The sequence below is a fragment of the Astyanax mexicanus genome, chromosome 12, assembly GCF_023375975.1.
Source record: "Astyanax mexicanus isolate ESR-SI-001 chromosome 12, AstMex3_surface, whole genome shotgun sequence".
NCBI lineage: Eukaryota > Metazoa > Chordata > Actinopteri > Characiformes > Acestrorhamphidae > Astyanax > Astyanax mexicanus.
Window position 1 is genome coordinate 26,768,943 of NC_064419.1, and position 27,523 is coordinate 26,796,465.

Consider the following 27,523-nt stretch of genomic DNA (forward strand, 5'->3'; position numbering starts at 1 on the left):
CCTACTGCAGACAATGAAGGTTGAGGAAGAGTTTCATGTGGAGCATGCATATACAACTCAGAGAGATCTACTGTATTTCACAAAGAAAACGAAAAAGTGGATTTTAGCAGAAAGATACCTTTAAAAAAGGTGAAAGTTTGTGCTTTCACACAAGAGCTCTCCTTAAAGGTCTTTACACACTGATGCAATTTTGAAATGTGTACACTTACAAAGCCAGTCAAGTCAAGTTGAGTGGCTTTTATTATCATTTCCTTTAAATACAAGTACACGGTGAAATAAAACTGCGTTCTTTCCGAACCCTGGTGCAACATAGAACAAACAGTACTAAATAGAAAACAAAGACAGCAAGGAAGTGCAAACGTGCAACAAATTGTGCAATAAGTTGCAGAGATATGAAACAAGCTGTGACATACAGTATAGGTCATGCATGATCCCAGCTGTTACTGAGGTAGAGAATATATAGTGCTTAGCAAATATTGTTACTAGGAATAGGGACATTTCTTTTTTGCAGAATTTATGCAGGTCTGTGTGTGTGTGTGTTAGGTAGTTCATTAATTAGGCAGTATGATGTAATGTGAGACGGGACTGATAGTCTCTTCTCTGTAAAAGTAAGCTGTGCAGGTTGGTGGTAAAAGAAGAACGGAGAGTTTCATTGTTGAGGTTGAACTGTAATAGAGTAGAGTTTCTGCACACAGTGCAAAGCTGTTTTCAGAGACACAGCTCCACAAAAATGTGAATTAAAAGCTCATTTCACAGTTGACTCAGTTCTTCCCGAACACATTCTGCCTGCTTGTGTCTCTGCTACAAATGTGCTTTTTTTTTTATTTTTTATTTTTTTACTGTTTTAATAATTAACTAGTGAATATTTTTTTCGGTTATGATATACTGAAGTACTATAAATACTAAAATATTTAATTTAAACTTTACTGGTGGTTATTTATCTCGAGACTTAGGAATTTGGAACTATGATCTGTTGCATTTTTTTTGGTACTTTTGAATTCAGTTAAAATTTGAATGTGATTGACCGAGCAAAAATAATACAGGCTTTAAAACAAACATTTCCTATGAAAATTACAAAGATAAATAGTTACATAATAACTAAGAAACTAAGAAATAATAGAAAAAATACAAGCAATACAAAATAAAAGTAAAGTATAGAATAAATTAATAATGTTTTAATAAAAATATTATATATTAATATAATTATTTTAAACAGTTAATTACATTTTAAAATAATGTCTAATGTAACTCAAAAACTGCTTTTTTTAAGAGAATAATTAAACAAATATTTGGTCTTTAAGTGCTAACAATTATTCACTACATTTATTTCAAATCAAATCAAATATTGTCATTTTGCTCACATCTAAAGCCTTTTTTTATTTAACAATATAAAGTGGTGCATATCTATCAAATCAACCTGAAATGTGCTGGCAGTAAAACTGTAGCAATAGACTTTTTATTTTAAATTAAATATATCAAATTTGGTTTCCATAATTATATGGATACTAATTATATGACAAATTAGGAACTGGTTGGGTTTCTCTGTGTTTTATAGTGCAGTGTATCATGGGAAAGAGTAACCGTGCCTGTAGTAACAGTAGTTGCATCAGAAGCATTAGTTGTGTGCCTTGTCTGACAAGAAAACATAATGACTTCAGTTCCTCAGTCTTCATCGCACTTTAACAACAATAGAATTCACTATGTCCCTTCAAGTCTTTCTCTAATTAGTTTCCATTTCAGCAGTGCCGTCCTGTCAGATTCCGCTCGGATTTCACTGTGAAATCGAGTGGAAGGCGCATAATTGGTCTGCTGAACGCATTGTGGGAAATGCGCTTGATTTAGAGCGAAGAAATCCCACTTCGGCATGTCTTTTTCTGCTTATTTGCTTCGCCAGAAAAAAAGGACTGGTGTTTAAAACACACCCTCTTCTGCAGAACGACCGGACCGATTTCACACAGTTTATCCAGAATTTGTATAAAGTGGAATAGAGATGCTGTTCATAAGAAACCATCAGAATAACTCCCAGTGGATAGTTTGATACTGGGTGCAACTAAGGGCGTCTTCACCTGTCTGCACCCAAGACGCATTCTGGGCTCTTTGGGGAAATGACTTGTTATTAATAGTTTTCTTTTTCACAAGAACTCCATCCTAACCGCGGATGCAAAGGGTTTTAATGCAAATCAAAACAAGATGTACATTTTTTGCCATGCTGTAAGTACCGGCCCTCAGTCTGCAAAACTCAGCTTATTACAGTAACCTCATTCCTGTTCTATCAATGTGTATTTTCATTAGAATATACTGTAGGAAACTAAAGCCATTTTCTCACCTGTAATTAATTTCTCTGGTCCGAATCTATTAATGAGTCTGTTTACCTGGACTTATGAGTGTTTTCTCCCTTGGTTTGGTTTGGTTTCAGACAGGCACAAACCTAAATGCACCAAAATGTGCCCCAACAAACCATGCAAACACTTTGTCTTCTCTGATTGGCCAGAGCTTTCTGGTGCGGGAGCAAGAAGTTAAATACAGCTAGAAGATTCTGTTGTGCAGTGTGAAGCTACTTTAAAACTGAACGCTGATCATTTAAAAACACTGTGTTTGTCTTTAATGGAACATGCAGCACAGACGTCCACATAGTAAACAGAGACGCTTGGCTGCGAGCAGTGAATGCTGCACATAAGGCCTTAAGTGTCAACAGCTTTGCATGGAGCAGCAGAGGCAGCATTTGTTCATTGCCAGGGGTTCAAACGACCCAGAGTCCAGTTTAACTGGGTCAAATTATGCTGGTGTGAAAAATTACAAGCAGTTACAATATGAACCAATCACACAACCTCACACACAGCACTGGGAGCAGATAGCTTCCACACCTGTGGTGGACCAGAGTCTGCTTAAAGCATCCTTTAGACAGCTGATTTCAGGAGGACCAGAGATCAGTGCGCTGCTGTTCGCTATGACTTTACAGACAGCTGTAGTGGTACTAGGTGGTCACTAATATGTTGCTTAGAGCATCTTGGATGGTTGCTGTGGTGTTGCTAAGCCGTTGCTAGGTAGTTACTATGGTATTTCTAGTGTTGGCTTTGATGTTTGGCAAGCAAGTGGCTTAGTTTTTGCTGTGGTGTTGCTAAGTGTTTTTTTGTGGTTATTGTACTATTTTAGGTGGTTACTAGGGTATTCCCAGTGGTGTATTTGGTGTTGCTACACAGCTGCTAGGGAGTTAGTTTGCTATTCTAGGTGACTACTATAGTGTTACAGTAGATGGTTGCTAGGTGGTTGCTATATTGATGTTTGGGTGTTAAAAGCATGTGATTGTGTATCATTGTGACATGAAGGATGCACAAACCTTTATACTTATAATTATTTTTTTTATATTGCTTTGTAATGTTTAAACTTAACAAACAATTAAATTATAGTGATAAATCAAAGTCATTTTAACCCTCCTTTTTTGTTCTGGGTCAAATTGACCCGTTTTAAAGTTTAAAGATCTAGGAAAAAGTATTTTTTTAGTATGAAACTTCTTTTGCTTGCCTTAATTAGTGTAATTTACATGTAATATGAAAATGGTTCATGTCACATATTTGCAACCACCCCCTGCAAAAACTAAAACTAAAACAAAATTGCACTGTTGTGTTTCAGTGTTGTTATGTAAAACTTGTGTTATGAAGTAATTAAATGAAAGTAATAAAGTAGTGAAACATTAAAAAAACAATAAAATTAAAATAATTATTTTTCTATGAAAAACGAGTGAATTATCCTAATTGAACCATTACTTGTTAGAGGTAAGGAATACTATTGCAATAAATATTAATAAAGTAAGAGTTAGTAATGAAATATTTACACTGCTTTTTATATATATATATATATATTTTTTTTTTTTTTTTTTTTTTTTTTTTTTAATTAAACACGCACCGGGTCAAACTGGCCCGGGAACACCACTGCTTTTCCTGACAAATGAACATAATAGGGTGCTTAAGACCATTTTCTGCCACTGATATAATAAAAATGACAATAGAATAGCATAAGAAGACAATTACATCATTTTAAAAACCAGTGGACTTTGAATTATTAAGAATATTCAGACATTGCACTTGGTATAAATATTTTTTTTTAATATTTGAGAAAGAAAACATAAAATTGATTTTTTTTTTACAAGGTTGGCACATATTGGCTAATTCACATTAATGAGCTGTTCTAACTGAAAAAAACATAACAGGCTAATTTAAGGTCAGCAAAAATGATTGAGATCATATGAAAATTGTTTGCTTTGTTTTTGTTTAGTTTTTAATATTCAGATTGGCTGATGTAGTGTTAAAATTCATACAGCTCAAGTTCACATTCCTTGTAGACCTACACTCTGATATACTCCCAGACACTCAGTTTGCATGGGGTGACATTTCATTAAAATTCAGCTCTTCATCCTCGTCTTATCGTTCTGTTCCTCCTGCCTGCACTGTTTACATTTATCACTCTTTTATTCACTGCTTTCCATTCAGACTCAGTGTCAATATAGCAGACTGGGACTGTGTGAGTACAGGTGTGCAGATAGCTGATAAACGCTTGCTCTCGTTACTCAGAATGTACTGAGAGGATAAAAATGTACAGTCAATCACACACATTAAATAATTGACTTATTTGCAAGTAATCTGTCTTTTTTTTGTGTGTAGAAGGAGCTTCGTATTGGGAATATGTGTTGACTTTGTGATCTTACACTCTGTGTATCTCTGTGTGTATTTTCACAGGAACTTTTGCGGTTTCCAAAACTGCATGACTCTATAGTGGAGGTTGTGACCACCTTACTCAGAAAACGTCTTCCGATCACCAACGACATGGTAAGAAACTGGATTCATGTGGAGTCAGGTTTCATCACACTGATCATCTGCTCAGTTGGCTGTTCTCCAGAAACGACTTTTTTTGGGTGTTTTTTTTTTTTTTCTCTTTTAGGTCCATAATCTGGTGCAAATAGAACTGGCCTACATCAACACTAAACACCCAGACTTTACTGACGCTGCACAAGTGTCCGCTTCAGTCAACAGCCAGCAGGTATTGTATACAAACACTGACAGTCACATTATGTACAATATACGGCTGTGTAAAACACCTTTGTTGTTTATTAGCACCACATTTCCATATTTTCCAAGTGAAAAAAAAAATGAAGTGAAAACACATCTACCATCATTTTCAGGCTATTGAGTGCACCTAAATGTAAGCCACACCCACTTATGTTAAAAAGAAAAAGGAATTTGTAAATATACAGGCTGCATCTGACTATAAGAAACTTTTAACAGTTTTAACTTTTAACAGTGCTGCGACATGGCTGGTTTAAAAAAAGCCTAGCCTGTATTGCGCTACGGCTTCGGCACCCCCGGCGCGAAATGTGGTGCTTTGTGGTTTGAGGTTGTGCTATTCTCTTCATCACACAGCAGTTCAGCCTTTCAAAACCCACTGCTCCACGCTGTCCAGATCTGCTGGTGGACTTGAGCAAATGTTGCTCTTTGCATGCGGCCGGATATGGCAAATTATTTCTCACCACTTTTCATCCAAGCCTTCCACTCATCTCAGAGCGCCACTTTAAATGCACGATTCACTCTGATGTCGAGTAGCTGCAAACACTTTGTTGTTCTGGCGAGCCCTGGATTAATCTACATGCTTGATTTTATTGTCTTAGACAAATTGCTAGAGTCGAGTTGCGCAACTGTGTCGGTGAATCTGAATGGCACTATTTATCTCTATTTTTTCTTTTATATTGTTTCAAGATTTTAGAATGAATAGACCAGTAAAAATGCTTCAGTTGAAGTCAATATATATATAAAAAGATTTATTGTAGTTTATTTTAGATATTAACAATCTGTAGCTTCCCCCTGGGGCTAGGGACATTCATAGTGACCAAGTATTTAGAAAGCAGTAGACAGGGATTCACTTAACTCAAACGTAGACTTTTTGTCTAAACATTACTTATGTTTGTGTTTAGTTCTTAACCCGCATGTAACTTTAATAGTAAGCCCCCACTTTTTTTTATTTCAATATAACTGCAGTTCTGTATTTATTGACCTGAATTTTATAGGCCCTAGAGTAAAACCATGTGGAACTCCACGCAACATGCTAAACCAACAAGTTACCACGCAATTCACAATCATTTCTGCAGTAAGATGAGATCCTTTATTAGTCCCACAGTGTGTACATTTGTAATGTTACAGCAAAAAAAGATCCCTGGAGAATATGTACATCAAAACAAACATAAAGCATCATGATAGATGTAAGCTTCCTTTATAGTAGAAAAACATAAATCAGCCCTGGGTTTCCTCAGGCCTCCTTATGCCCTGTAGAGTCCTCTCCCGAGTCGAGTGTGGGCTGAGCCGGCCTTTAAATGTGCACGGCTAGTGGTAATTAGTAAATTTTGCTCAGCTGCACACCACTGAGGGGTCTGTGGCATGGCATAGGGGCGGGCCCACGGTTTTCTCACCTCACCCCGTGACACGTTATACATACATATAATAATACGTGAATTGCTTTTTTGTTTTTCTTTTTTTTTTAGACTGAGTCTCTGGATGGAGGCAGGAAATGGAAGAATGAGAAAATTCCCTCAGAAGATAAAGGCCCGGTGCCTGGATTTGGAAGCCCCAGCAAAGCAGTTAACTTATTAGACACGGTAAAGTAACTTATAAGTGAACCATTAGGAATTACCTGGTTTTCTACATTAGTTACTTATAAACTGTGGTCTAAAGTTACATTGAAGCTACAATATAACTAATAACACATACAAAGTTGAGTTCATGTTATATATACATGTTAATAACACATACCAAAGATGTGTTATGGGTATCATAAATAATTTTCTCATCAAATAAAAGGCTTACAAAAGCCTAGTTACTGACTTTAATAACAGTCTGACCACATTTGATTAGTAATCAATGCAGACATTTAGGAAATTCCAAAGGGTGATTAAATTATGTTGAATTGCAAAAGAAGGTGTTGTTTGATATAATTTTCAAACTTTCTCTCCTTCCTGGACAGACTTGACTTTTGTCTTAAATTCTCCATTTAAAAAACCCAGTCTAAGCTGTCTTTAAGTGTTGATATCAGTGATTAAATTGTTGCTTATTGAGATTCTGTGATTGACTGACTGGCTTCATTTGTTTTGCGTCTCTTAGGCTGTGCCGATCTCCAGAAAGCTGAGCACTCGAGAGCAGCGGGACTGCGAGGTGATCCAGCGCCTCATCAAATGCTACTTCCTTATTGTGCGCAAGAACATCCAAGACAGGTCAGCAGCGCACCATGTTTAGCATTAATACACTGAAGTGCCCAAAGTCATGGGATATCAATATGGAAACTGATCATGAAGTGTTCATTAGGGGTCTTATAGTAGGTGCCAGAGGAATTGGATAGCCAAGTTTACTGCAAATACCCGGATGTGTTCTTGCTCCTCTCACATTATCGAGGCTGCATGAATAAACTTTGCACCACTATTGGTGGAGGAGAAAGTACATAACTGTAAGTTATATGTATACAGGTACAGTAATGCCGTGTGATTTAAAATAAAGTTTGAAGTTTTATTTAGACGAGAATGTTGTGATTTATGGTGCTTTCACACCTGCCCTGTTTGGTCCGGACTTTCTGACTTTTCAGTTTGGTCCGAACCAAAGGACCTGATTTTGGTCCGACCGAGAGAGGTGGTCTCGGTCCGGATCTTCTGAAATTTCAGACCAATTACAGGAAGCTGAGCCTCAACAACGGCAGCAGAAGAAGAAAATAACCTGAAAAGCAGGAAAAATGAGCCGTGGAGGAACATGTTACGAAATGTTTAATTGAAATTTGGTGCGATGAACATGTGAAAAGTGCCTGAAGTTGCTGCTGCTGGTATAAAAACCGCGAATGGAGACTAAGTGAATCTGTTCATTCATTTTATCCCTATACTGCTTTCCACCGAATGAACCACCCGCTGAATTGTCAACACGCCAACGTCAGACGCATGTCCTTCTAAAACCAATCAGCGTCAAGTTAAGGAAAACGCATCGATACGTAAGTGATGATGAAAGCATGTAGGAGTATCACACAAAGGTCTTTGGTGCGCTCCCTAAACTGCAGTGTGAAAACTATAAAAAATAAGCGGACCAAATGTAGCAAACACATGAGCCTTGGTTCGGACCACGGCCCGGACTTTCAGGTGTGAAAGCACGCTAAGACTTCAGATATGTGCTTTATGTGGTAAAAAAGCGCCGGTGAGAAAATGTGCTCCTACTTTTACAGAACAACGCTTTCTGCGCCCCTGAGAGGGTGATGTCATCAAGTACATAACTGTTCCAATTACAGAATAAAAGTCCCCCGTCCTCCCATCCTCGGGAGTATGCACTCGTGAGCCGAACTTATCAAGTTCGTTCCAAACTTGTGTAGTCCGTATTGAGAAACGGTCATAGAAATGCTTCAAATTGTCAAATTTAAAATGATCTTCCAGTACATTTGCTGTCTTTTAAAATGAAACATTATTACATTACATTATTTTCTTTTTTTTTTTTTTAGAGCAGTGGTTCTCAAACTGAAACACCGAAAGGTGGTTCAGTAGGTGATCTCAAAAATAAGCTGCCTGCACTAAAATATTAAGGATTGAAGAATAGTTTAAAGATTATAGTTAAAGATTTCTGTTATGATGTTCAAAACTAAAAAAAATAATATTAATAGTGTAAAAAAAACTTTGATATATTGTTACTCGATGGACTCCAGCACTGCACTCCTGTTGTTTTTCTCTCTCTCAATTGTTTTTTCATGTTTAAGTTGATACCAGAGAAAGCTAGCTTGCAGATTGCAAAAACTGTCAAACTCCACACAACTGGTATAAAAACACTGGAAAATGGGATGTATGATGTGTGGAGGTCACATGTTTTGCCTGCTCTGTATAAGTGTGTGTGTTTTGCGTAAACTTGGACATGGACGTTTTAGTTTGAGAAACTCTGTTTTAAAGAAATCAGCAGTTAATTGATTTAATTGCACTCTGCACCCTCCTGCCAGTACAGCTCTCTTTACTCCATGTTTTCTTCCTCTCTCTGCATCCTCCCTGTTATTCTCTGCAGCGTGCCCAAAACAGTGATGCATTTCTTGGTGAACTTTGTGAAGGAGCGGCTGCAGAGCGAGCTTGTGGGGCAGCTCTATAAGCAGCCTCTGCTGCAGGATCTTCTCATCGAGTCTCAGGACACAGCGCAGCAACGGACAGAGGTGTCCCAGATGCTGGAGGTAAGCTTGGATCAATGTTTTCAATAAAAACAAATACAATTTAGTTGCCAATGAAAATCAAGCCTTTATTGGAAATGAAGAACCTGAAGAAGAAAATATAATAAGTGAAGGGCTTTCTGTTGTATAGATGCCATATTGTGCCAGAGATAATTGTAGTAAATGGTATTATGTCCATTTTGAGAATGGAAAAAAAAGATTTTAAAAGTAATAATATAAAAGCCTAGCAATGCTTTTATTTAATAGATTAGGGACTTTGACACAAAATTATCTTAAATATACAGATACTGGAACTGAAATTAAAAGTGTTCTAAACAAAGTCGACATACCGACTCCGTAATGACCATATTCATATATTGTGTGTTAAGTTGTAATTATAATGGCAGGCAAAAAATATGTGTCCAGACTGATCTGTCGATTATTCTAAAATATTGATCAAAAAGTAGGTTGTAAGTTAATAACATTTATATCCAGAAAGTATCAGAGTTCCCAAAGAGTGATTAAATTTCAAGGCAGGAAGTGACTCTAAATATATCCTTGGTTCCAAAAATTGTGATAAATGTAAATTAAACAGAATGCAATTATGCCCAAATCTCAGAGAGACATTTTTTATTTACAACAGAACATAGAACACATACCAGATGGTGAATTGAAGACAGTTTACTATTTGATGAAAAACATTAACGATAGTAACGTTGGTAATGATGGTAGCGAAACATCACATGTTGGCATGTTAACAAAAGTCAGGAAATTAGAGTTGTACTAGTAAAAAAAAAAACGGCTACAATAGGAGCAGTTGGTAACTAACTTACATGACTGGTTATAAAAAGATTCTAAGCCAATTACAGCGATCTATGACTACTGTATCTACTGTAACTGTAGAATAACCCTTATATATAAACATAAATAAAAGGAATCCAAGGGTAATCAATTCTGTGAGTTAGATTTTGGCACAGAGGCAGAATTAGATATAACACCTGGATAGTCAATTTACCAGTGCTGTCCAATGCCACCCTTCTACAAACCGTGCACGATGAACCATGAAAACACCTTAAATTACAATCATATCTTAACATTTCTTGTGGTTCATAATTTAGAATATAATAATGCAGATTTAAATAAGATAAACGGCACAACAACCTTGAAACACCATGTACAACTTTAGGCACCTCAGGAGATTTGAGCTCTCACCTAATGTCTACCAAGGTCTCAGACCTTAATTAGCTTGTTAGGGCTATGTTCTGCTAAGAGTCATCATTAGGAAAGGCCATGTGATGCAAATTCCAAAGCTTTATAAGCACTTTGACTCAGCAGAGTGTTGCGCAGCTGCCTAGCATGCTGAAAATTTAAATAATTGATGCCTACTAAGCAAGAGAAGGCAATGAGAAGATAGCAAAGCATTTTCAGGTAGCCATTTTCTCAGTTTGTAATGTAATTAAGAAATCGCAGTTTCTTACAGGAACAGGGCAGGTCAAGTTAAGGTCTAAAAGACCAAAAAAAAGTTTAAGAACTGCTCTTGCAGTTAGTAGAAAGGCAAAAAAAAACTATAGAAGACTTCAGGAAGGATTTAAAAATATATGAAGAAGTGGTGGTGCACTGTTCTACTGTGCATTGATACTATTTTTATTGTTCTTGTGATATGAGTTTTCTTGATAAACATATCAAAAGAGCTGCAGTAATATTGTGAATAACACTGACATCAAGTTGTAACAAAGAGAGCTCTTCAATGAGACTGGAGGCAAAGTGAGGCAGAGAAGGCGAAAAAACGTTGAGGAGCTTAAACTAATTAAGATCTTCATTTATTGTTTTTTACTACAACAAAGAGATATCCAACACTACAGAGCGCTGAAGAAGCACATTAGCAGAGCTCGCTTGCTAACATTAGCCAGTTAGCATAACAAGCTAAAATACTGGTAATGGCAGCTCAGCTCTGTGGAGTCAAACGCTCCATCCTGTCTGGAGAAACATTAGAACAGAACTCCTGGAGCTTCTGCTGCTGCTCCTTGCAATATGAGTAACTATAGCCCTGTTTAAATATTTTAATACTGTTACTTAAAGGATAATATTAATACACTCTAAACTAAATGTATTTGCTAATTGGAGAACCAAGAGAATTGTAATTAACCAATAAACAACTGCTTAAATCCTATATTGCCTCTAATGGCTTCAATAATAACATATTGTAAATTAATATTAAACTTGTTTGTTACTTGTGCAATAGAGCTTTTGAGAAACATATATGAATACTTACATTTTGAGTATTTTAGGTCTGTTTATAGTGTTTATGAAACTATTAAAAAATATATATATATATATAAATAAACAATAATAATACAAATAAAAAAATACTGTGAAACTGTCAGAATCTTGAAAAATACTGTGATATACATTTGTCTCGCGAAGCTTTTTAACTGTCTCGCAGAGCTCAGCTACTGTCATGCGGAGTTAAAGGGCTCCGCAGGATAGTTAACGAGTTCCGCCCGACAGAAGCTGAGCTCCGCGAGACAGTGTGAGCGCCACGGTACAGTTGAAAAGCTCTGTGCAACATTAGCTGAGCTCCACGTTACAGTTAAAAAGCTTCGCGCGACAGTAGATAAACTCTGCGGTACAATTAAAAAGCTCCGTGTAACATTAGCTGAGCTCCACGTTACAGTTAAAAAGCTTTGCGCGACAGTAGATAAACTCCGCGGTACAGTTAAAAAGCTCCTCGCGACAGTAGGTGAGCTCCGCGTTACAGTGAAAAAGCTCCGCGCGAAAGTAGCAGTAGCTGGGCTCCGCGCGAAAGTAGCAGTAGCTGGGCTCCGCGAGAAAGTAGCAGTAGCTGGGCTCCGCGCAAAAGTAGCAGTAGCTGGGCTCCGCGCGAAAGTAGCAGTAGCTGGGCTCCGCGCAAAAGTAGCAGTTTCAGGACCCCGCGCGAAAGTAGCAGTAGCTGGGCTCCGTGCGAAAGTAGCTGCACCCGCAAAAAAATGTTTTTTTTTTTTAAATGAGAATCGATTCTGAATCGTTCAATGTTAGAAATGCGATTCGAGATCGAATCGCTTTTTTTTTTTTTTTTTTACCTGCACCACTAGTCATACCGCCCAGCACTAACCTAAAGTGAAACACACGCGCTGTTTTGGGTTTAACTTATCTTGTTCTTTTTTTATTTTCTTCTTTCCCTCTCTTCTCAGGCACTGAAGAAAGCCAACAACATCATCTCAGAGATCAGAGAGACTCACCTGTGGTAGCCGAGCTTTCTCAGCGGAGACATGTTGACACGTCGAGTGTGTGTGTTTACATGTGTGTGTACATGTATGAATGAGGATAAAGTGAGTTCTTCATATCTGTATCAAATACATATTTAAAGAATTTCAATGAGCATCATCAGAACAAATATATATATAATATATATATATAATGTACACATTTGTACATTTGTTGTTTTTCAGGTACTTGGTTCTACTGTATATACACCTCCTTCTTTAAATATGTATTTGAGTAAGCGAGTTTGCGATCATCTGTGTGTGTATGTGTGTGTGTTGGAAGCATGTCATGAAAATGCACTGAGCTTTAAAGGAATACGTATCCATTTTTCCTATCTAATCTCAATGTGCTACATCTGATACCATATCCAGTAATTTGTACGTTCTGCAGCAGTTGGTAGTAGAAGAACAGAAGACCTGTTAATGAAAAATCTCACAGTGCTTGTGGGTTAAAGCAATATCCCACTGTTTTGTATGTACTCTGGTGTCTGTGTACTTTTTTCCAGATATTCCACCTCTCAAAAACAAAGGCAGGTGAATTGGCAGGGCTAAATTTCCCCCTAGACATGAGTGACAGGATGTGTGCCATAGAGTGTCATCATGTTCAGATGATTATATTCCTGTATTCTTGCCTCACACCCAATGATTGTGGGTTGGCTCTGGATTCACATCAATCCTGTCCACCTCCCACAAGAAAAAATACACATGGCACATTATTTGGCAATGCTAAAATCAAAATTGCCCCCTGAGGAGTTAGTAAATTGGTGTGTCCAGGTGGTATTCCTGTCTTGTGCCCACTTATTCACATAAATGTCTGTTCTTCCATAGCCAAATTAGATACATTTATATATACAGCTCTGTAAAAAAATAAAATAAGGGATCACTTTAGTTTCTGAATCAGTTTCTCTGATTGTGCTATTTATAGGTATATGTTTGAGTAAAATGAACATTGTTGTTTTATTTTATGAACTGTGGACAACATTTTTCCCAAATTTCAAATTAAAATATTGTCATTTAGAGCATTTATTTGAAGAAAATGAGAAATTGCTGAAATAACAAAAAGATGCAGAGCTTTTAGACCTCAAATAATGCAAATAATTCATAAAGTTTTAATAGTTCAGAAATGATTTTTTTTTTATCATAGTGTTCATGCATCTTGGCATGTTCTCCTCCACCAGTCTTACACACTGCTTTTGGATAACTTTATGCCTTTACTCCTGGTGCAAAAATTCAAGCAGTTCAGTCTGGTTTGATGGCTTGTGAGCATCCATCTTCCTCTTGATTATATTCCAGAGGTTTTCAATTTGCTTAAATCAAAGAAACTCAAATAAACTAATCATTTTTAAGTGGTCTCTTTTTTTTTTTTTTAGAGCTGTATGGTATGTATAAATATATATTATATTCTACAGATGTGGCACCTCAAGATTAGGTTGGAAAACGCTGCAGTATTCCTATAGAGATTCCTATTTAAGACTCCAGCTACTGTGCTGCATATTTCTAGCCATGAAAATTTCCTCAAATGTCCAGTTTTTGGGGAGCTCAACATGACCTCGACTGAACAAAGCTATTTATTTGATTGGCAGTAATGATAACGATCATGTCTTTTGAAATGGACTGCAGCAGCCTTTCCTGCAATGCCAAACACAGACCAATCATCCTCTCGCCCTTAACTGGAACCGACCACGTCGATGTAATTGTGTCCCAAAATGTCTGTGCCAATTCCATTCTCCTAGTCAAAGTGTCCTGAATATTACTGAAGCGCTCGTCTGCCTGCTCTGCTCTTTTACAGAAGAAACGGAGAGGTACTGGAACATGTGTTTAATAAATGGAGTCCCTATTCAAATCCACAGGGGGAGTTAGTTAGTCCTGTTTGCTGCCTGGGGAGTCTTTATATAGACGTTTAATAATGAAGAATAGAGCCCGATGAACAGTAACGAAATCATTGCAGCAGAGCATTGTTCTTTATAAAGTGTCAGTAAATTAAGACTGTAAATATAGTACAGTATGTAAAGTATGTGGTGTCTGTAAGTTATTGGTGGATATAAATATATAGGCTGATTTTCAGGGCACCGCTGTCGGTTAGGTGCAGTTGTCTTTCTGTTCGCTGGTTACTTGTTTATTTATGGAAAACGGGTTACAATAATGGTTGTGACAGTTTTTTGGGCTGTGTGACTGTGTGAATATGGTGCTGTAACTCGTGAGAGGGAAAACCAACCATTTTTGCTTCTTTCTTTTGAGTCTTCATCTACCAAATCAAATCTGTACTCTGTGCTTAGTTAGCATGGACATGTATTTTGGTGCATTACCGTACACTTGGTTCCGGTAAGACAGAGCAGGATTAGCTGGTGGTTCATCTTATGTAGCTTTTTTTAACACTGTAAACACGCAGGCTACAGTCTGATATACTCCTCTCTGAACGGCAAAAGAGCTAGCTCTTAGCGCGGCTAGCGACTAATGCTAATACTGCTCAAGCAGTGCTTGCCGGGGTTAGCAGCAGGCTACAGTCCGAAGAGTGCCACTAATGCTTAGTGGCTAATGCTAATACTGACAGCCTATATGGTAAAATTCATACAAAAGGTACACTGATGATTTTTGGGAAAATTTGAGGATTTTAAGTGCGCCTTATAGAGACTTCAAAGAGTTTTATCCCGTGTTTGACCACCATAAACAAACAAAAAAAGTTGTTCTAATTGTTTTTCCCTATTAATGCTGGTCTTTATCTAATCTCAGTTTTGACCACTGGGGTCATTAATTTAGTATTTAGTAGCAAAAAGCTCCATTAAGCAGCAAAAGCAGAACATTCAGATAACAGAATATTTTGTCTTTTTCTTGTAAGTTGTATCAGTTTCTGCCTTAGAAGGAAAAACGAGTCGTTCCCGATTCTTTTGCTTTCTTTCAGGATGCATTTTGCAGTATTTAGCACCAAAAAAAGAGAAGAGAACTAAAACTTCACTGAATCTCTTTTATTTATGCTGTACCTCAGTGGAGTAGGGTTCGGTTTGCTGCTTTATATAACCTGACTGGTAGAAATTATACATAAGGTGCACAGAACTATAAGGCACACTGTTGATTTTTTGGGGGGAAAATTTAAGGATTTTAAGTGCACCTTATAGCACAAAAAATACGAAAATTGTAATAAATGACTAAAAATGGCAACTTTACAGTAGAAGAAAATCAAGTCATGTTGGCATATTACTGTTGGTCCAAACTAAAGATTTACTGATGAAATTTAGCCACTGTCCATTGGCTTCTATTATAAGTGAGTTTCAAGTCAACATAATTGTTTTTATTTTTTTTTTATTCCAAAGCGAACAGAGAAACAATCAGACAGTACTGTATATGTGCATATGTGGTAATTTCCCCTTACGCTACAGATGTTCCAGATAGAGATCACCTAGAACGATAAATCAAATAAAGAGACCAGAAACTCTGGGTACTACTAATGGTACAGCCTAAGGTATATCCATTATCCATTTATCCATTCTGCTCAAATCAGTGGTCAAATGATCTGAGCCCCTTTCTTTGAATCATTAAAGCGTTAGCTTGTTTTGAATTAGCCGATATGAGCTGAAAATAGGCGATCAAAGAAATGAGATTACAGCTGTGGGCTGCAGTGTGCAAAGAACAAAAGGCCTTTCATCATTACCTCCAAAATGAAACGATTGGAATCAGTCTGCTTGTGTCAGGGTCCTGGCTGTTCTGTAATATTTATGGATGTCTGACTATTTATAGTCTGAATGAGAAGGGGTGTGCGTGCGTGTGCGTGTGTTTGAGTACATGTTGGGGATTGAGCGTTGGTGCTGGAGCTGTTTTAAAGCAGGTGTAGGCTGCTGAGTAGGAATGCGTTTGTCTTGGCTATTCAGTCTCAGATATGAAGATGGTATGTATTATTAATAGCAGCAGTGAAGTGGAGAAGCGTACATTGCCTGCCAGACTTTTGGGGGCAGCGAGTGCTCAGCCCATGTGTTTTTAATACAGGTGAGCTTGTCTGTTTAGTCTTTACTATGTTGGACTGTACCACCTTGGGATGAATGACCAACCCCTTATGTTTTATTCACCTTGTTTTGGGGAAAAGAACAGAGTTTTAAAGTGTTCTTCTCCATACAGAGGCAGAGGCCTTGATAAACCAGAAGATAGAAGATAGAAGAAGGAACAATCCACAACAACATTTTTGGGTACCATGTTTGTAGTAGAGATGTTTAAAAGTTTGAAGAACCTGTGAATTGATAAAAAAAAAGACCCAAAAACTTTCTATTAAAGTGATTGCACCAAGCATGCTATAAAAAATACTTTTACAATGTGCATTGAGATGCAGACTCTATGAATCTTACTAATTTTAATGTGCCAGCTCTTTTCAGTTCCAATTCTGACCAATTTCTTTGGTTTAACATTACATAAATGAGCACACAAAGACTGAGTTTTCATATCTGATGACTCCATGTTCACAGTAGCTTTTGTATCAGTGCCATTAGCAGCTCTACAGTTGGTCAGGTAAACAGGAAAAGCTGTTGCAAACAGAAAAAAGGTCCCGGAACCTTCGAGGCGCCCTGTTTTTAGAATGAATGAATATGTCTTTGCAAGAATAGTAGCAGGAGCACATTATTTCCATTTATTATAAAAGTTTGCTCTCTCTCCATTCAGGCACACTACTGCTTTCCATTTAAAGGACTGCTGCTTTAAGTGTAAGCTTTTTAGGCTTTTAAAAGGTTCTTCAAAGTCTCTTTCACAAACATGGTTCTAAAATGAAGCTCCTTTATTTTTTTTTTTTAGAGTGTGTTAATACCTAGATTAATGATCAATAGCCACACTGTGATTGGTCAGTGTACCTGTTTTCCTTAATGGTGGTCTTTAGTAATCAGGACACCCCATGGAAAGCTGATTTGTGATTTTGGAACATAACTTGGTTATGCATTAAATTTGCTAGGATGACCCGATTTGGTGGTGATGGCAGTTGTTTCAAATGGTATCCACTTATAAACTACACTGATACAGAACTAGTAGTAAAGTGTCTTATGTCTTTTGCCCTGTCTCATGGAGGCTAAACAAAACGACAATGACCTACAGCTCCTTCTGCTTTGAATGTGCCATTCCCATGGACAGTTCTAGCCAGATGCCGCCAGTCACAATCATTACCATCTATTGTGCTGTCAGGTGTGGTAGGTTATGCCCTTTTATGACATATTCCCAATACACATATGACCTTGTAGATCAATGTTAAATGTCTGCACAAATGGGGGCTCTGAGTGGTCCAGCGCGGTAAGCTAAACGCTGCCACTATGATCAAGAGATTGCAGGTTCGAATCCTGTTCATGTAGCTTGCCATCAGCTGCCGAAGCCCTGAGAGAGCAGAATTGGCCATGCTCTCTTGCTGGGTGGGTAGATGGCACGCTCTCCCGCCATCACTTCTGAGGACGATGTTAATCAGCACAGGGCATCTGAGAGCTGATGTATCGGAACCGAGTTACTCTGCTTTCCTCCGAGCGCACTGTGAATGTGCTAGTTTTCACCCTCCTGGTGTTGGGACATCACTAGTAATAGGGAGTCTTAATGAGTTGGTTGAGTAAATTGGGAAAAAAAAATGGGGGGGAAAAAAAATAAACATGTCTGTACAAATTTGGAAATGGAATGTCCAATCCGTCTGACACCCACTATGAGACCTTACTCAAACTCTAATCATTCAGGTTGACTTGCCATGAGCATGATGGCCAGTGTTTAACCACACTCACAAGATAACCCCTCACAACTTATTTTCGATGTTCCCAAATGTTCCTAAAATAATGCAACACCTCCGGATCAATTTCTATATATTACTATCTCATGATTTTTGTCCAACATTTTTGATAAATCTCAAATGTCCATATTTTTAAATAATTTAAGATAACGGCTTAATGGGGTGTCCTAAAGTCTCTACATAACTGTATGTGAGATGCATTGGACAGTGGATTATCTGTACTGTTCTGATGATCGTTCTGGTGGACGGTTTAATGCTGGGTTGAGGTGAGCTTTGCCTTCTGGTGGGTTAAGCAACCAGAATGAGGGGGAACTGTGGCCTGCACTGTGTTAGGCTTCCATATCCTGATCAGAAGTCGGAGTAAGCGTATTAAAAAAGAAAAATGTAACATTTTTATTCCTAAGATTGTGTCTCTGCACTCCCAGATCGTACAGAGAGGATGGATATGTACTGGGGAGAGAGAGACTAGTTCTGGTGAAGGTCAGCATACAATAAGCTACTGATCTGTCAAAGCTCTCAGAAATGAACAGATAAGAGAGAAAGAGGAGAGAAGGCGTGTGAGAGAGAACAAGGTTGAGGTGTCTGTGTGTGTGTGTGTGTCTGTGTGTGTGTGTGTGTGTGTGTGTGTGTGCAAGCTTTAAGAAAGAGCCTGGTCTGTCAGGTTTCTGTGCGGATTGAATAGAATAGAGTTAAACTGAATACAATACGTGTATTTTTCCCAATTAAGCAGTTGAGTTGAGTGACAAAACCCACACACACACACACACACACACATATACGTAAGGAAGACAAGGACATCCATCTTGTCCATCCTCTCATATATATGATGAGTGTGTATCTGCGCTGTGGATTTTTCTCCCGTCCTTTGATTTAACCATTCTTCCTTGAATATTGGATGACCTCTGGATTCTGTGGATGAGTCCCACTACTGTGTCCAAACTCTCTGAATTTAAGATACAGTTGAAATAAGGAGAGAAAAAAACAGACTGTAGATTAACTGAATACTCCATGTTTGTTTTTTCGAAGCATAAGCTTCATCAATGACTAAACATCTGATAACAGGGTTCTTTTCAATTCTGATCTGTTTCAGCAAAGGAACAGTGAAATTGTACTGCATAACAGAGCTCTAGAATATGTGGACATATAGAGCTTATCTATAGTTCATTAGGCAGCTAAACATGCTTGGGGGAGAGCACTAATCACCAGTTGTGTTACACAAGCTAACAGACGCCAGCTCCGCCTGGAATCTCCTAGCAAGTGTTTGAGGGAGACTGAGGGTAAAAAGGTGGCTAGAGCATCACCAGGGATCAAACTAATGCAAATAACTTTTAGCAAAAAGCTCATAAAGGTTGTGTAACACTGAGAACAAGCTTTTTAAGCTTTTACAAGCTTACATGTATATTCCTGTGATGCAGGTGAAGCAATAAAATTCCAAAAATTGTTATGGTCATATTTCAGTCATGACTATTAGAAGTGCTTCTTTAACATAGACAGATCTTGGCGTGGGGTGTTACTCTGCCGCCATGTGTGTGTGATGCAATGAACAAAACATCTGTAAGGCCTCTACTGTTTCTCAGCAATGAAACAGATTTGTGAATAGATATTGTCCATTATAAATAATCCGTGTGCATTGTCAGTAGTAATGACAGACAGACAGGGAGAGAGACACATGTGAAGTCAGTCACCGCCTCTTTTCAAACTGCTGCTGATTGCACAGCACGCTCGGAGGAAAGCGCAGCGACTCGGTTCTGATACATCAGCTCACAGACGCCTTGTGCTGATTGACATCTTTTTTGGACACTTTTTGGAGTGATGTGAGGAGAGAGCGTCATCTACCCACCCGGAGAGAACAAGGCCAACTGTCAATTGTGCTCTCTCAGGGCTCTGACAGCTGATGGCAAGCAGCATGACCGGGATTCAAACCAGAGATCTCCTGATCATTGTGGTAGTGCCTATGCTGCAGGACCACTCTGCGTCACTTTTTTATACTTCTGCTTTCGCATATCTAGAAGCAAAATTGGGAAGGTGTGGAACACAGTGCTCCACGGGACCAATCATAGCTGCTGCTGCCTGAGTTGTGTAACGCATAGTTACATTTCAGTGGAGCTGCGCATCCAGTGCACGGTACGTGTAGGCCATGGCATCGGGTACACGTCTACACACAAGGTACGCATAAGCTAATGGCATGGGTTCGACACAAAATTAGCATTTAGGCTGTTGCACAACATGAACCTGAAAACAGATATTTATTATTATTATAACCCTTTATAACCCTTGTATTTTCCCAAATAGCTGTTGACCTATTATAAAAGGCTTTAACCTGCCACCCACCCCCTATAAGAAGTGAACCCTGCTTTGCTTGAAATCCTTTTTTTTTAAATAAGGCATCATCTGAAGACCACGGTGAGCATACCGTTTACATACTACTCGTTTCTCTTACACTTCCATTACTTTTTAACCTTGTTAGCCTTGAAGCTCTGCAGTGAAATGAATGAAACGACTTTAAACTCTTATAAATAAAGGCATTAAAGGGGTTCTTTCTGTGAAACCATAGATTACCCACATTTGGTTCAATAAAAAAGTGTTTTTCAGGAAATGTGCAGTATGTGTGAAGAACATTTTATAAAATGAATATACCAATTTAATGATTCTTCACTCTTATACTTCAAATACAAAAATAGTTTTCAATAGAATAAAAAAATGGTTATTCTGTAGCATCATTTAGAGAACCCTTCAAAAGCACCAAACATGGCTATAATTAAATACTTTTAAATACTACTTTGTTGTAAGAGGAAAACTGCGTAAATTGTTTTTTTTTTTTTTGCCAGGTTATCTCCTTGATATAATTCATTTTCATCCCCTTTTTATGACCTGCCATATTGAAACATGTTTGCATGTGTGTGTGTTCATTGTAGAAGAAGCGAATGTGTGCGTGTTCTTCTGATTTTATGTAATATAACATCTCCACAAAATGCCTGTGAGTTCTTGCCTGCCAATTTAGTTCTTTTTTTTTCAGTTCTTGTGATACATACTGATGTACTTGTGTCTGTTCGTTTGGAAGAACATCATTAAAAATTGAACGCAAGCCTTTCCTCTCCTCCTTCATATTCGACAGCAGAGGAACAAATGATTCATATTTGTTGGCCTTTGCTCTGCAGTTTTCTGCAGCGGAATGGAGAATGGAGAATGGAGAGAGGAGCGAGCGCCGTCAGCCTGAAGGAGATTTGTTTGTGTAGCTGAGTGCCACTTGCCAACAAAAGAAGAGGAGAAAGAAAAGGCGCTTGTGTGCAGAAAGCAGACTATCAGATTGCCAGTACAGCCGCATCTCCCGCCTTCAGCGGAGCACGGCCAAGACGAGACACCCACACCAAGTGAGTGGGGATAAAGCTTTGACGCTAATTACGAAAAGAAATGGCGGTAAACATGGTAAACATCGCACTCTAAAAGGTGTACTGAGACCAATGGAACAATAACACAAGAAGAAATTTACATTCAGCGTGTGTTTGAATCTTTAGATTCATGCCTATTGGATTTGTTTGTCTGTAAGAACACTGATGATACTGATGATAGAAATAAAAGCAATTCAGTACCATCAATAACACTGATTTTTTTCATCACCTGTGGTCATGAGATCTTAAAAAACAATGTATATGATATTAGCTGTGTTTATGTAGAGGTGTAAAAGGAAAAAAGAAAACCTGAAAGTTTTAAAGAATCACTATAATGGAATTACCGTATACCATTTATTTTTGTAAAACTAAATAATTAGTTTGGAACATAGAAGTGAATCTATAAACCTTAATCACTCTTCCTTAAAAACAAAACACATAAAACAAACTGTGTGTTCAAGAATAAGTGGAAGTAAATAGGAGGAAAAAGACATAGAAAAATAACAACTAATCAAGTGTTGTTAAAACGACTGTGAATTTGTTCTCAGGAGTTTGTACTAGTCCATCAAAAATAAAGTAGAAAAAAAGGAATGTAACTGGTAAACGAGTGCACAAACCCACATCACACAATCAAACTAAACCTAGAGTTTGAATGTTGTTGATATCTTGAAAACTCTGGGATGAGTTAAGCTACAAATTGCCATTAAATAAAAAAATTGGAATTCATACTGGTTGTACATTTGTTTGTTTTGTATGTTACTATTGCACTAACCAACCAGTAAGAATGTCTGTTATCAACATAAAACTCAAAGCTTTATTTGACAGTCATCAAATTTAGGTCAAAGTAATGCACATTCTTACACTGCTGTGAATTCATACTGGAAAACAGTGTAAACCACATTGGACTAGCATGAAATTCATATTGGCTTCAATAAACTCTGGGATAAGTGAAGCTACAAATTGCCATGAAATGAAAAATTTGGAATTCATACTGATTGTATGATTTGTTCTGTTTTGTGTATTTTATGCCTATTTTCAAAAGCAAAGTTTTACTGGCCAATCAGTTTAAATACCCATTTTGAAATGAAATTCATACCGATCTAAGCCGTATTCTTCGGCCAAGGCATCCACCATGAAAAAGCCTTGTGTGCTAGTCCTAAATTTAGGTCAGAGTAATGCAGCGCCCTGTCAAATTACCACGCTGGATAATGCAATATCGATTTTGTACACGCCGGGTAGCTCAACCTTACCTAAGGCGCCATTCTTGCACTGCTGTGAATTCACACTGGATAACAGTATAACCCAGCTTGGACAAGCATTAAATTCACACTGATCTATGCCCCATTTAGGAATTAATACTGGTTGTTTATTTCTTTTTTTGCCTATTTTCAAAAGCATGGTTTTATTAGACAACCAGTGTGAATGTCCATTCTCAACATTAAAATTCATACCGATCTAAGCCATATTCTTCAGCCAAGGCATCCACCAAGATAGTCCAGAAATTTAGGGGGAAAAAAGCAGTGTACTGTCAAATGACCACACTGTAAATTCATACTGGAAAATGCAATACTGATATTGTACAAACCTGGTAGCTCAACCTTACATAAGGCTCCATTCTTACACTGCTGTGAATTCATACTGGATAACAGTATAAACTAGTTTAGACAAGCATTAAATTCATACTGATTCATGCCCTATTTTTGGAATTAATACTGGTTGTATAGTTTTTTGTTTTGTTTTATGTGTTTTTTGTTTTGCCTACTTTTAAAAGCAGGGTTTTTTACTGGCCAAACAGCTTGAATGTCCATTTCGAAATGAAATTCATACTGATCTAAGCTGTATTCTTTAGCCGAGGCATCCACCAAGAAAAAGCTTTGTTTGATAGTCCTGTAATTTATGTCAGAGTAATGCAGCACACTGTCAAATTACCACACTGTGAATTCATACTGGATAACAGTATAAACCAGCTTGGACGAGCATTAAATTCATACTGATCTATGCCCCATTTTAGGAATTAATACGAGTTATATATTTGTTTGTTTTGTGTGTTTTTTTTGCCTATTTTCAAAAGTAAGGTTTTATTAACCACACAGTGTGAATGTTCGTTCTCAACATGAAATTCATACCGATCTAAGCTGTATTCTTCAGCCAAGGCATCCACCAAGAAAAAGCCTTGTTTGATAGTCCTGTAATTTAGATCAAATTACATTGCTGTGAATTCATACTGGATAATGCAATATCGATTTTGTACACGCCTGGTAGCTTAACCTTACCTGAGGCTCAGTTCTTTTGTTTTTTTTTCAGACACAGAAAGCTTGCAGGTCGGCACGCCTGGCGAGGCGCTGGCAATTAATCTGCTTTGAATATCACGGCATCAGCCGACACAGGCCTTCGCCACAGAAAAGTAATTACAACACAAAACAAATACATGAGCTGTCATGAGCCGAGATAAAGGTGCACGGTGGGGCCGCAGCCGCTTTTCATACTGGGAATATTATTGCGTGATTTCTCTTGAAGAGTCACGCTGCTCCGGTGTGATTTATCTTCGAGAGGCCCGCTGTGCCCTGCTTGCCAATGCGCTAATATACTGTATGTACAGTGTACATTTGTCTTAGAACCAGCTGGATGTTGCTCAGTCGCTTATGCTAAAGGTAAAAAATGACTAGCATTAATCTTTACAGTAGCTTTGTACCGCACTGAGTCCCAGGCGACAAAGCTGTACGAGGCAGAGGCTCTTTATGACTGCATACAGAAAAACTGGACAAATAGCTTTGGTGAAAAATTTGGCTTCTGGAACTGAGGAGAATCTATTTGCAACTGTGCACAATTTCTCCGCTGCTACTTTTGTAAACAGCCAGCCTTGGCTTTGTGCTGTTGTTTAAATAATCCACCAAAATCACATTCATCAGAGGTGTGTTTCTTCAGGTTTGCCTAGAAGCTTTGTGGCTAATGTAGCTAACAAACTGTGGAGGATGGTACCCCACCAGTTAGCATTGTGCTAACTATAGTGCAAAGTTACCAGTGGATAAAATAATCATGGCATGTTACCTGAGATGACGAGTTGGAGGTGACCACGCTGGTGTGAGGTGTTATCTTGTGAGGGAGGCCAGAAGGTTGAGACATACCATTTGCAAAGTCGTGCAGGTATTTAATGTTCCTCGATCCAAAGTGTGATTGTCTTGGGACTAGGCATTACCACCCAGCTTTAGGCTCTAGTTCATTAGTTCTCAACACTTTCATTACATTTTATTATGTTTTAATTATTAGTTCATTATTAGCACAGGCCCTAGAAGCCTTTGGGACGCCACAACACCAACCAGATACTAAGAATTTTACAATATTGTTTTGCATTAAAGCCAATTAATGCTTCCGAGTTACATCTACACATTCCTGTCACCAATACACAAGTATAAATGCTCACAACAATGTAAGCCACTTGCTTTATTTGGCACAGCCTCATAATTTTGGGTTAAAAGCTGAATAAATATCCTAGGGTTCAAGGGGATGCCATGTAGACTGTATACTGATACCTACTTAGAATTAAGCACTCAGGAGCATCATGTAATATTGTAGTTGGTAGTGGAAAGTAGTGCAGTGCAACAGTTCATTTATTAATTTGAAGTTTTGTTGTGAGAGTCACATTATATAGATTTTTTTTTGTTTTCCAAAAGAGGATATGCAAAAGAAATAAAGGAATTATGCTAAAATAAAATAAAAATGTGATTAGATTTACTCTGTGGACATATATTCAATTTTTTTGTGTCATCATGTGACATCAGAGCCTAGGGAGAACAGAACCTATAAATTATTGTATTTTTTGCTGGTGTTTGTAGTTTATAGTAAAGGGGTGATTAAGATAGGTCTGTCACACTTAAAGCTTGAAATGCCAATTACTAGAGATGGGACGATCGATCGGCAGTGTATCAGTATTGGCCGATTTTCAGAGTTTAGGGTTAAGCAGTTCATCAGAGCTGTGTGTGGATGAAACCGGTGAAACTACTCACTTACAGGAAGCTGCAGTTCCTCATCCAACCAATAGTCGGAGCTGCAGCAGCACAAGCCCCGCTGTCTTCACTCAGTCAGAGAGCTACAGCCCAGCCACGGGCTACAGAGCTCAGCTCAGCCAGTCAGGAGCGTTTTTCAGTTTTCTTAAATTCGTCTGTGTAGGAAATAAAGATTTTAACCCCATTAACCGGATAATACAGCTCTCTACAGTTCATCTTTCAGCCCAAGCAGCTAACAGCAGCAGTTTAGAGCAGCCCTCACGGAGTCACTGCTCGGATTACATTATAAATAGGTCAGTTTGCGCCTTTTAACCTCATGATGTTTTTAACATTTAACTTTTAGTTTAGTGAACATGGCCGCCAGGTTAGACTGTTGAAGGCGACTGAAGACTATTAAAGGCTATTGGAGGTTATTGGGGCCAGAAATCAGTAAAGGCTGGTTAGATAAGTGATTCACGTCCTTGTCCTTTGCTGCAGTGAAACTGTGACTAGTGCTGTCACAGTGATGTTTATTAACATCATTAAAACAGATTTCGTTCTTTCCAACTATTTGTGAATTTAGTTAAAAGCTCTGTTTTATTGCTACAACGTTACTTACTAAAAATATGGAGTTTAATATGGAGTTTACAGTTTATAAGGGCGGGCAGTTTATTAGATATTTATATATCTAAGCTCTAGCTGGAGCGATGGATTACTGTTGTTCTTATTAAAATATTGTATTATTATCTATAACGTTATATTAACAGTAAGTGAGATATTTTAAGCAGTAAGCTGACAAAACAGGCTGAGGCGACTCATGTTGGGATACACATTCCTGCGGTATTGACATGTAAATACAAAAATTCAGGTGTCTTATAAATATTTACACATTACTTATATCTCTCCTGAAAAGCTTTTATTTTGGTCAGTAACACTCTTCTGTTCATTTTCTATCAGTGTAAATTACCACTGTTTGCTTAGGCCTGGACGTAAATAGGAGAATCTGTACCAGGTTTGCCTGGCACCTGTGTGGCATTAATGTGGCATTTGGCCCCGCCCATAATCGGTATCGGCGATTGGCAGATCGAGGTGAAAGACGATTGGCGATCGGAATCGGCCCCAAAAACACTGATCAGTCCATCTCTCGCCCAAACAAGATCACTCACATGACACTTCATTCTCTTAATCATAATCAGGTTTTTGGATTAAATGTCATTTTGTCTGATCAGCTGAAAAATACCTTTAATATTAATATTTACTGTGTCTTAACACTAAGCTGCTGGTGTTTAGACAGTTGTGCTATCTCTCTCTCTATTCCACTACACTTCTCTCTACGTTACTTGCCTACTTGCTCAGTGGCTCGGTTGTGCCAGCTCCTGTACTGTGGATCTGGGACTGAATATTTAGCTCTGAAAAAAAAAAAAGAAGAGTTTCTTTGATTTTACCAACATAAAAACCTCTAGAATATAATCAAGAGAAATATGGATGTATACGTGCCATCAAACCAAGCTGAACTGCTTGAATTCTTGCACCAGGAGTGGCATAAAGTTATCCAAAAGCAGTGTGTAAGACTCGTCTCGTCTCGTCTTGAACCCAGTATCGTGTCTCGTCTTGTGATATTAGTGTCTCGTCACACCCCTGATGTAAGGGGGAAAAGTGCTATTAAGGACAGATGCTTAGGCCACGCCACTCAGGCCTATAGTAAACCACCCCTCCTCAATCAAATGCATTTTTTCAAAAGGCATAATGACTTTAATGTTATATTAAAATGCTAATGTTGAACAATTTGGGATGCACTAGTGTCCCTGTTTCCCACTGAAAATTAATGCATTTTAGTACAATGCAAATATATTAAAAAAGCTTACTTGGAACATTTTGCTCGAGTACTCCTGAGTCTCTGCATAGATCATCTTCATACTAGACTACATACGCCTGCTATTATCTTGCTGGAGTGTGACGTGACCT

At 38.0% G+C, this 27,523-nt stretch overlaps 1 protein-coding gene across 2 annotated transcripts in view; it reads left to right on the forward strand.

Annotated features, from left to right (window-relative positions):
* si:dkey-32e23.4 (dynamin-1-like protein) overlaps positions 1–21,404 on the forward strand; it is a 49,178-nt gene extending 27,774 nt beyond the window's left edge. For both annotated transcript variants that reach the window (XM_007235484.4, XM_007235486.4), the window contains 6 exons: positions 4,734–4,823; positions 4,936–5,034; positions 6,527–6,640; positions 7,143–7,252; positions 9,057–9,216; positions 12,384–21,404. In XM_007235484.4, the coding sequence (XP_007235546.1) occupies positions 4,734–4,823; positions 4,936–5,034; positions 6,527–6,640; positions 7,143–7,252; positions 9,057–9,216; positions 12,384–12,440 (630 nt within the window). In that variant the 3' untranslated portion in view covers positions 12,441–21,404. The remainder of the gene's footprint in view (positions 1–4,733; positions 4,824–4,935; positions 5,035–6,526; positions 6,641–7,142; positions 7,253–9,056; positions 9,217–12,383) is intronic.
* The last annotated feature ends 6,119 nt before the right edge of the window (positions 21,405–27,523 follow it).